Source organism: Trichechus manatus, unplaced genomic scaffold (assembly GCF_000243295.1).
Source record: "Trichechus manatus latirostris isolate Lorelei unplaced genomic scaffold, TriManLat1.0 scaffold00007, whole genome shotgun sequence".
Lineage (NCBI taxonomy): Eukaryota > Metazoa > Chordata > Mammalia > Sirenia > Trichechidae > Trichechus > Trichechus manatus.
Genome location: NW_004443943.1, coordinates 23749524 through 23760255, shown reverse-complemented (window position 1 = coordinate 23760255; position 10732 = coordinate 23749524). Strand labels below are relative to the sequence as shown.

The 10732-nt window shown below is 32.0% G+C and overlaps 1 protein-coding gene across 15 annotated transcripts in view; it reads right to left on the bottom strand.

Annotated features, from left to right (window-relative positions):
* Positions 1–10732, bottom strand: part of LCOR (ligand dependent nuclear receptor corepressor) — a 140863-nt gene that overhangs the window by 27217 nt on the left and 102914 nt on the right. For 11 of the 15 annotated variants that reach the window (XM_004369975.3, XM_023740443.1, XM_023740411.1 and 8 more), the window contains 3 exons: positions 10009–10141; positions 5479–5766; positions 2479–2572 (listed from right to left, as the gene is read on the bottom strand). The exons of 1 other annotated variant lie outside the window; for it this stretch is intronic. In XM_004369975.3, the coding sequence (XP_004370032.1) occupies positions 2479–2572; positions 5479–5716 (332 nt within the window). In that variant the 5' untranslated portion in view covers positions 5717–5766; positions 10009–10141. Of the gene's footprint in view, positions 1–2478; positions 2573–5478; positions 5767–6044; positions 9800–10008; positions 10142–10732 lie in introns of those variants that run through there. 3 more of the 15 variants (XM_023740447.1, XM_023740458.1, XM_023740453.1) reach the window with 3 other exon arrangements.

Here is a 10732-nt window from a genome sequence, read left to right as displayed (position 1 = left end):
GGGAGGGATGGGTGAGGGGACCACTCCTTTATTAGAAGGCCTTGCTTGGGTAACATCACTTTGTGTTATTTATTTATTTTTCTCTAAAATTAAAAAAAAAAATGGTCTCAGCAGTTAGTTTTAAAACTTGTTCACAAAAAAAGAAAAAGGAAAAAAGAAAAAAACAAAAAAAAAACAAAAACAGGAGCTTTTGGGGCAAAGAAAAATTAAACCTGTCAGCTGGTCTCTGGCTGGGTTCACAAATTTTCGGAGAAAAAGTTTCGCGCAACTGTCTGAAAATAGCACCTTAATTATTAATTACGAAGTAATCATCGGTCTCCATAGATCTACACAGAATTGTGTTATCAATGTGACGTTACCACTAAACAAGTACAGTAATAAAAGAGTAAGCCAAATTATTTATTTTAATGCAACATATTCAACATTCGTGACAACCAGCTGCAAAACTGGAACCATTTACATTGGTGGAACCCATAGATAATTGCTTATTTGTCCCACAAACAAGTTGATGTTCATTATCAAAAATCAAACAACTCCAAATAGCATTCCTTATTTTGCTTGGGAAAAAAAAAATATGGCTGCCAGCCAAAAATTAAAAACAAAACCAAAAAACACACTGCATTATAACTTACCATACTTCTTCATTTTAAAATACTGTCAGTTGCAGATACATGAGTATTACTGATTCTGCATTTAAGATTTCCAAGATTAAAAGAAATTACCTTTTATTTTCCCCAGAAATTTGTTCCTTAAGTTCTAGTCAAAGTAATTATTGTCAGAGGTATATAAACAACTTTGTAGTTTTCTTTGGTTAAAAAAACTTCTCTTCTTGAAATATCAAGCATCTACTTTGAAATTTTAAGTGGACAGCTTTCACATAATGTTGTCCACACAAAGCTAATTCATAGTTTTGATTTTCACAATAGAGAAAGATTATCAATATTAAGACTGGCAACTGGCAAAGCATGCCCAAGGGGAATTATTACATTAACTAGGTACAAAAGTGAATTTTCCATGAATAATGGTTAAGCCACATATGTTCTCCATGAGTCTACAGGGACTCTGTGCTGTCACAGTAAGTAACACAGTAAGGATAACAACTAAACATTCAACTAAAATATGGGAAGTACTATTGGTGTATATAAAACAGAAACATGTAGAAAACACCTTCCATTCAGAGGGATAAACACAGCCAACTTCAACCATATAATACAAGGACCTTGTGGCCCAGTTTAAAGTGAATTGTAAGCAAGAGAGTCATTTATACAAACAACATTTAGGTTTCTCCTGCATATGACCTTAATTATACAACTTAAGATTTACATGTATATAAATTTATATGTATATATATGAATGGAACTCAATGATTTGGGACCATGCTGACTTATACATACTATAAACTATAGTGAAAAGAAAGGTTTAAGAAAAAAGATTAGTAAACTATGCAAAACAGATTAAATTAATAGTTATTTTTAGATGAAAAAAGGAGGGGAGGAAAAGAAAAATGATGAAATTTTAGAGAAAAAGGGAGTATTTTAGAAGTCAGTAAAGGAATCCCTCAGTTACAAGGTAATTAAGTTGGAAAAAGTTAGTCCATTTAGTGTCTACTTGTTACTTTAATGTCTAAATAATTCCCCAAGTTTATATTCTAAAGTTAAATAAATCTAAGTATTAACTAATTCAGGCCTACTGAAGTTATTTTTCGTATCTAGATGAAGTTGATTTTTGATCACAACACAGTTATATGGAAATGTCTTCTCAATATGGCTTCTAAAGTATCTTCAATACCTGACTTTTCTAAATGGTTACAATGTACACATATAGGGAGGATTAGACAATTCTAACACTGTGTAATTAGGTGGTTGGGGAATTCACTTAAGTCTGCTATGAGTTACCAAAACTGAGCATGTAATAATGTCCTGGCAGCATAAAATAGCTATCTATCAACATCTACAACCAGTCTTACCTATTAGAAAACAAACAAAAAAACAAGTAATTACATTTTCTGAACTGCAATACAAAGTTAAAATTGCAGTTCAAATCAACAAACAAAACCAAACCAAAAACACACACACACACCACGAGAGAGATACCAAGTTAAATGCTTGAGTCCACTTTTCATTCTAAAACTTCAGCACACACAATACTGCCTTTACATCTTCACTTTGGAATTATTTAGCTAGGGTTTCACACTCCAAAACACTCAGAAACAAAAAGTCCAAAGACATAGTCTTGCCATATTCATGATTATTTACTATTTGTACTAAACTGAGAAAACTGATCTACACTAGCCAATTTTAGATTGCACAGATTATACTTTTTACTTGATAGATATACTAAAAGTCATTTTACAAAAGTCCCACCTATGAGACTATTACTTTGAAGGGTTAATTATTAAAACATACAAGGGAGACTGGCATCAATCTTTGATAAATTATCTATATAAAATTATGGAAGGCTACAAATATTTTCCCTTACCCGTTCCCTTGAGTACTGGAGCAGCCTGGAGAATGGCTCAGGGAAGTGCTGCCAGCACATGGACTTTTCTTAGTGGATAGATCAAGTACGCCGTCTGTAGAGACACAAAGGAACACCTGAGGATATTAAAAACTAGGAGCAAATGTGAATTGTGTAGGCTAAAATTGAAAAAAGCAGTAGGTCTAGTCAACTGAACAGGTATACTAGTCACATATATATTTGAGTTATTAAATCAATTCACGTAATAAAATCAGTACAATTTTTCCTCCTGAAGTTATATAAATCTAGCAAAGCATGTTATGTCTAATATAACCAAGAATTAAATATTTTATTAATTGGGCAAAAAGAAAAGGTAAAGCAGGTCATAGCAGATGTTAAGACACAGTGAGGTATTAGAAACACCAACTTACACTTCATGAGGTTCTACACGAGAACTACTAGGCTTCACTTTCTAAATTTAACTTGATCAAAGTATATGAGTTTTTAATATCCCACATAATGCCATACAAACGATAAAACCAAAACCACTAAAAGTACATAAAAGTTGGATTTTGATTAAATTACATCTGTATACTGTATAATACAGTTGTTAACTATTTATAATTTGGGTGGGTCCTAATTCCTCTTTGGACATATCTGCAAAAAAAAATTATACATTTGGAGTCAATCTTTTGAAGAAATCTGCAAAGATTGAAAATTCACTTGAGAAATTTTCAAAGGCAGTTTTCCATAAATAAGTTATTACAAATTGGTAGGGAAAGAAAGAAGAATGAAACAGTCTTGATATTGATAACTGCATGGAGGCATAACGGTTTTTTATTGAAGTTAGACCAAATCACAAATTTACGTTACTAATACATAAAATTAGAAGATATTTTTCCCCCTCAAAGACTTTTTTTTTCCCTTACAGACACATCTAGAAATCTCATAGTCTGGACTTTTAAAGCTGCCATTCTTTCCAAAATTAACAGAACAAAATAATATGTAATGCATCTAATTTTCAGATGGCTAGCAGAGAGGTTCTGCTATCTAGTTATGCTAAAAATTGCCTGAGTATAGAACCTACTCATAACTTGTGTCTGAGGACATCGTAACTCCCTATTTCAGGCGGTCAGAAATATATATGCTCTGAGTTTGTATACAAACAAACAAGCCCGCATTCACACAGATCTAAGTTCTATCCCTTAGAGTCATTAATATTTCTGAAAATATAATTGCATATTTTATGGAATCATATATCCTAACCCAATTAGACACCTAATGCACAAATGCACAGCTTAGAAGTTTTTCACTCAAAGATAGCATTATTTAAAGATTTTTAAGTCTGTCTAATCCAATAGGCGGCATATTTTAAGTCTATCAATAAATATTGTGATTAAAGTTGAAAACACACTAAAATTCATTAAAGAAAATGTAGTTTAAAAAATTCTGTTTCATTTGTAGTCTATTCACTATAATATTATCATCTAGTTAAAATTTCTTTTGGTGAGAGCATGCTCTCAATAAACATATTTCTTAATTATAGCACCAGTGAATAGAAAGTTAAGTTAGCCTAAGTGGCCTCTTCCTATGTTATCCTCAATTATTAATAAAAATAGCCTTTACATATAGCCTCTCTGCTGTCATTCACCTATTGTAAACCTGAAGATTTTATTATAATATTTAGAGCAACAAGATTTTTAATGAATAACTATCAGTATGTGGAGGGGAAAAACCCCAACGAAACAGAAAAGACACAACTTTGCAAATATGGTAACCAAAGGTACACTGATCAACATGAACACTAGACAACTAGGAGATCAACACTGGACAACTAGGAGATCTCCTGTTAGGAAATCTCTCAGAATTTAAGAGATTCTGATTGCTGTTTATGACACAGAGACAGGAAAAAAGCAAAGGAAAACTACTCAAAGAATATATTCTTTAGTAAGCAGCTCAAGTCAGTCCATTAAATGTAAGCCCTTCATAAATTACTTAGGTTAAGCAAAACAAAGTCTTTGAAAGTTCTTTTAAAAATTAAATTTATTTATTTTCCAAAATACACCTATTTTTCACCAATAAATCCACACATCCCATAGCCTTTCTGCATACGCTTATGAAATTTCTACAATAAAACCTAACCAGTACAGATATCACCAATTTACAATGTGTGATGGTTCAAAACAACAGCTGTGCTGAAATGCTCAATTCATCTTTGTGAAATTAAAGCTAAAACAAGATCACAAAGCAACAGGAATATTTAATCTATGTAAGAGAATAAATGTTTCAGAAACTCAAGAAACATTTGCTAACCTATTCAAACTTAATTAGGATCCTCACCAACAAATTTTCTTTTGGATATACTCTAAGGCTACTTCATAATACTGTGCCCGTGTGTGTATATTATGTTTCTATATTTATAAAATAGTGAATAAACTTGAGATTTACTTAATTCCAAAATTACTAGTCAAACTCCTCAAACTTAACTTCTCAGTCTAAAATGTGTTCCACTGTCGTCTTCTCATTTCAAGATTTCTGACTCTAGTAAGTTTCTTTTTAAAAAATGAAAATAATACATATTTTTGCCTTATGATCTTAATTGCAGAGTATAACTTCTATCTAACAAGTAAAGTCAAGCTTATTTCTCAGACAGGTGCTAATCTTAGACCAAGGATTGTTAAGGGGAAAACTTAATTTTTTATCAGGGTTCAAATAAAACAATGGATATGACAATGTTTTGGAAAGGCTATGCTTACATAAGTATCAAATAACTTAAAATTCAGTAACAACTATAACCGCCTAACTTTCCTGGGTGGTACATCAGTCATTACTACTAAGTGCTGATGGGTAAGGTAACCACTTTATCTGTGCTTCTCCATTATTGCATAGTCAGGAATAATTTAAGAATCACATTAGTTTTCATCTTATTATTGCTGCTGCTGCCCTACTTGTCTATAATTTTTTTCTCCCCAAATTAAAGTATTCTGATTGGATAGAGGAGACCTTGACATCAAACCATACCTTGTTCGCTAGGTTCTGACTGAGACTTTCTGACAGTAAGGTCCAGAGGTGAGTCTTGGTCAGCCATGAGAAGTTTGCTGAGCACAGGGTTCTGAGTAGTTGCAGCCGTGGGAGAAGTGGTGACTGGAGATGCTTTCGGCAGGCTTTGGTTCTTTGTGCTATTGGGCTGGCTGGGGTCCTGAGTAGAGCTATTTTTTGAGGTATATTCAGCAGCAAATTGTTGGATCATTCGCTGCATGATCTCACGGGCCACTAGGGGAATATTGGGGTCGGAGACCCAGGGACTGTCTGTAAACAAAGATTTATTTACTTTTAAAGTGGGACAATGTACTAAAAAAAAAGACAGCTTTCAATCAAACATAAAATTTCATTTTATTTCTTTCTTAAAATAAAATATCCTAAAAATAGTATTCCCTCTTTGAATTATATTTTTAATTTCTAAGCTTGTGAGTTGCAGATTTTTTAAAATAAAATTTTCATTAAAATATTTCTAAACATTTTCTCCCAGGATTATGAAATTATAAAGGGATAACAAATAGTGTATCTTATGCACAAGAATCACTTACCTGATACAGAAATCCCAAAACCTTTCTCTTATGAAATAATTACTCTCCTGTTTACCACCTACAGATCACATCAGGTTTCCCCTAGATTTTTCCTCAAGTCATCTCCTCCTAGTATTAAAATAAAGGCCATATAAATTCACTGACTCACAACTTTTAACACCGAAAGGGATCTTGAAAGTCATATAGGATAAAATCAAAGGGAAAATGTTTTGTATAAATAAAAATATTATTAACACCACAACTCCACCATTCCCACACTATAACAGTTTATCAGGCAGACTAAGCTTCCCAAGAGCTGAGACTGTGTTTGTTTCCTGTGTATATTCAGCACCTAATCTTGCCTTGTGTACAGTATGCATTCATATTAGATGGGTAATAAATGGATGAATCAAATCTATCATCATTATTTTTTTTTTTAAATAAATGAGGGAAATGTGATCTAAAGAGTAAGTGACCCGTTCAAGTTTGTACAGATGGTTAGCTGTAGACCTTTGGTTAGAACTTGTCTCCTGATCTTAAAGTTCCACCTGCAACCTTTACGCCCCACCACACTTCTCAAGATGTTTGTGGGAGACATGCCAATCAACCATTATCCATTGCTGTCAAGTTGATTCCAACTCATAGTGACCCTACAGGACAGAGAAGAACTGCCTCACAGGGTTTCCAAGGCTGTAATCTTTACGGAAGCAGACTGTCACATCTTTACCAGAAAATCTTGGTTTCCTTGGTTTTTTAAAGATTAAGTATAAAAGGCAAATTACTTAACCCACAGTATTCTGGAGCTGTAAGGAACTTAAGTTGATTTATAAATTTAAAGAAAGACTGACTCTTATTACTATTAAAACCCACAATCTCCACAAAAAACAAACAAAAACAACATGATCAAAACCTCACAGGACACCTAAGAACAATTTTTTTTTCCTGAAGGGTAATATTCAATACCAGAAAATATCCATGAAGTCAGAATATTTACTTAATTCAAAGAAGTTTAACAATGCTTGCTCTACCAAGAAAGTCATTTCTGTTCTATTAAGAAGTATTTATCCCTCTAAACGTCCTCTCCTATAAACAGAGACTATGATCATTCTAGAGGGTGTAAGAATAAAGGTACTCAATTAGGTAAAATTTGGAAGTTCCTACAATCACTGGCAATGGTTCTTTAAATGTTTTAATAAACATTCTAGCTATACACTGCTTTATCAAATGTCTACTCACTGGATTTTCTGATCAATATTCATTTAACTTTCCAGTTAAGAACCTTTTTTTTCTAAACAGCATACAATACTCCAAAAGGAAGTTTGTATATAAGCATACGTAAGATTGTATATAACTGGAAGTTTTAACATATTAGTGTATCTTTTTTTCCCCTGTAAAACTGGAGAATATATAATAAAGGAAAAGGAAAGTGCCAAATAGGAAGCAAAATGAAATTATTTATGAGGTGTTTCTGTGTTAAACTAGATTAATAAATATAATTCAAGAGCTTTAAAAACGATTTTTAGGATAAAGATCATAGATTGCTAACTTTGAGTTTTTCATGCCTGCAGCATATTTTGCCTCTTTGTTGAATGACTAAAACAATCATGAAACAACATATACTCAATGTTTATGAATCAGATGACACCTCTGCCACTTGAATTTCTACGTCTTCTGAAAGTTTCTTGAACAGTTTGTTCTTTCACTTACTTAAAATACAATATCTATAAACACATCTATGACTAGAGGAACACACATAACTGAGTGAAATAAAAGCCACAAATCAGACAAAAATTACAACTACAGTAAAACATTTAAATACTACATCATAGCTACTGTATATTTTAAAATACAAATTTAACATTAAGAAGATTGTCAAATTTTCAAACCGATGTTACAAAGAAAGCTGGAAAAAATGTGATTGTAACAGTTGTAGAAGGTATAGAGCATTTTCAAATTGGAATTTACCATATAGTGTATACCACAAAAGTCTACTTTTATTTTTATTTATGTTTCTACCTTGCTACATAACCTCTGTATACTTATTTAATTAAAATATACAATCTACAATACTTGGAAACAAAGCAATAATTTAAGCATTTGAATCATTTTTTGAAGACAAAATATCTTCTTCAGACTAAACTGCCTGTCAGAGCCCTGGATACTGAACTTTTGGTATAAATCTGAAGGTTACTAATGGCCACCTTTGAGACATTTCCAAGAAGATTAATAAAGTATCTAAAAACAGCAATATTAGTATATAACTTTCAATTCCAAAACAACAATTCTTTTTCCAAGCATCAGATGCCAGTTTATAGACAAATATACATACTTAACAATTTCAGAGGATTCTCATCCTCTTGAAGTCTATCCTGAGACCAATTCCAAGGTAAAAACTCCTCCCCTAAAGGTTATGTGCTCAAAAGTTTAATTTCTAAATAAGAAAACGTATAAAAATGTCAATGTAACTTATTCCTCCATGACAAAGTAATGGGCACTAGTAGAGAAGTGGGACACAATTTCTCTGTGGAATCTGGTGTATGACTGACCTTGTTAATTCCCTCTAAGAAAAGAGACGATGAAAAGTGGTTCCTCTGTGTAATGCAGGGAGAGGAGTTCTTTTCAGATAATGAAGCTTGCTATATAGCAACACATCATCAGACCCATGACTTAATACACATCCTAAAGGAGAACAGCTGTAAAGATATTTTAGTTGGTTAATGAACTGATAGAATTGATCCATCAGTCATTTATACTTTAAATGTGAATTGTTTTAATAAAACAATCACATATAGTATTCATAAAACTAACCAAGAAAGTAAGTGTTCTGGATATAATTTTAAAATTCAGGAAGCTTTATGGGAATGATAAACTGAGCATGAGTGCCTAGGCTGAGAACTTTAGGGTCAGAGAGTGTTACTGGGTATTTAAAAAAAAGAGAGAAGTGCGACTGTACTAGAAGATTTAATTTTGCCTAAGGATCTATAGGAAGAAATTATATGTCCACTGGAAAAAAAATCTCTGCACTGCTTAATTTTATATGACACTTCACCTCATACTGAACCTGAATACATGAAGAAATATTAAAGGAAGCGGAATCTTTTAGTCTGCTAGAAACTTTTTGAGAATGTATCATAGTAACCTCTATGTTGGAACTAGAGGAAAAGTGTACCTCAGGAATACAAACCCATTTAAAAAGTATTTCTTTAAAGTAAAGACTCTCACTAGAACGGATCATGAGAAGGAAAGGTCTTCTTGGTTTTTGGAAATTATGCTGTGTGGGTAAGGGAAAAGAACAAAATGTCTCAATGAAGACTTTCTAAACCTCAACACTTGTGAGTGAAGAACTTTACTATTTATGCTATAAAAGAAATGTAAAGCAAGTCTACAAAAGGTTCAGGAAGAAAGATAAATTGAAAAATGCAAGAGGTCAAATTATTAAATGTCACCTCAAACATAGGGGGATAAGATATACTATATAATAATGAGATTATTTCTCTAATTTTAATAATTAAAAAGATTAAGTGAAGCAACAATGTATCAAGGATAAAAAATGCCTGTAAATCTAATTTCAAGATATAAATTTATATTTTGTCTCCAAATGAAACTCCACTGGGTAATTACTAAAATTTTACACAGCTAGTTTTACAGTTATCAGCAACTTAACAGTAACTGTATATATTTAAAAAATTATCTAAGAAAATACAGAAATGCTAAAACCTTACAATTTTCATATCAATTTTCTGAACTATTTAATGAAAACTTACATGGCACCATCACTTCAGAGCAAAAAAAAAAAAAAAGGGAGGGGGGAGCTTGCCTTACTCTATCCCAAATTTAATTTGATCAAAGAAATACAGAGAAATATAAAGTGAATCATCAAAAAAAAAAAGATATTTTTAAGACTCTTTTGTAAAAATGACATTCAAATTACGGAGATTAATATAAGACAAGCAGATGCTAAATGTTATTCTTCACTGAAACCAACCTTTTCTATAAAAGACTGCATTGAGGAACTCTTCTGCTTGTCTCTCGAATCGAATGATTTTTGCTTGCTCTTGTTTAAGCAGAGCTTCTTGCCCAGCTCCCGAAGCTGGTTCATCCAGATCGACTAAGTGTCCCTGCAAAAATATTTGGTAAAATATTTGCACAAAAATGTTTCCCCATTCAATATCAAAAGCAAAGAGGCATCATCAAAGACAAACTTTAATGACAGTTAAAACAAACTAGTTTAACACAATTTAACTATTTTATAACTTCAAATCAGGATAAAGTGTAACTCCACAAAAGTATAAAAACAAAATGAATATAAACATATACTTTAGATGGTTTTTAATTTATGTTTATTATTATTATTATTTTAAACCACAGGTAAACTCTAATTAGACTATAATTCCCAAGGGAAACTTTCCTTGAGCATTCAAACATACTGGTTCCTATTACAATTTATCAACAGCTCACTTACAACTTAGATTGTTTTCAATAATAAAAGAAACTTTAAATCCCAAACTTCATTTGACTGTAGGATCATATTTGTTCTCCTAGTATGAAATCTGTTTTTTTTTTTTTTCAGACATAAAATACAAACAATTTTAAAAGGCCATTAGGAAGGAAAACTCAAAAGAATATATTTGAATTTATAATTCTATCTCTAGGTTACTGTTTTGAAAACTGTGGCTCTCAAACTCTTAGTTCGTTGTGCAACTGAGTCA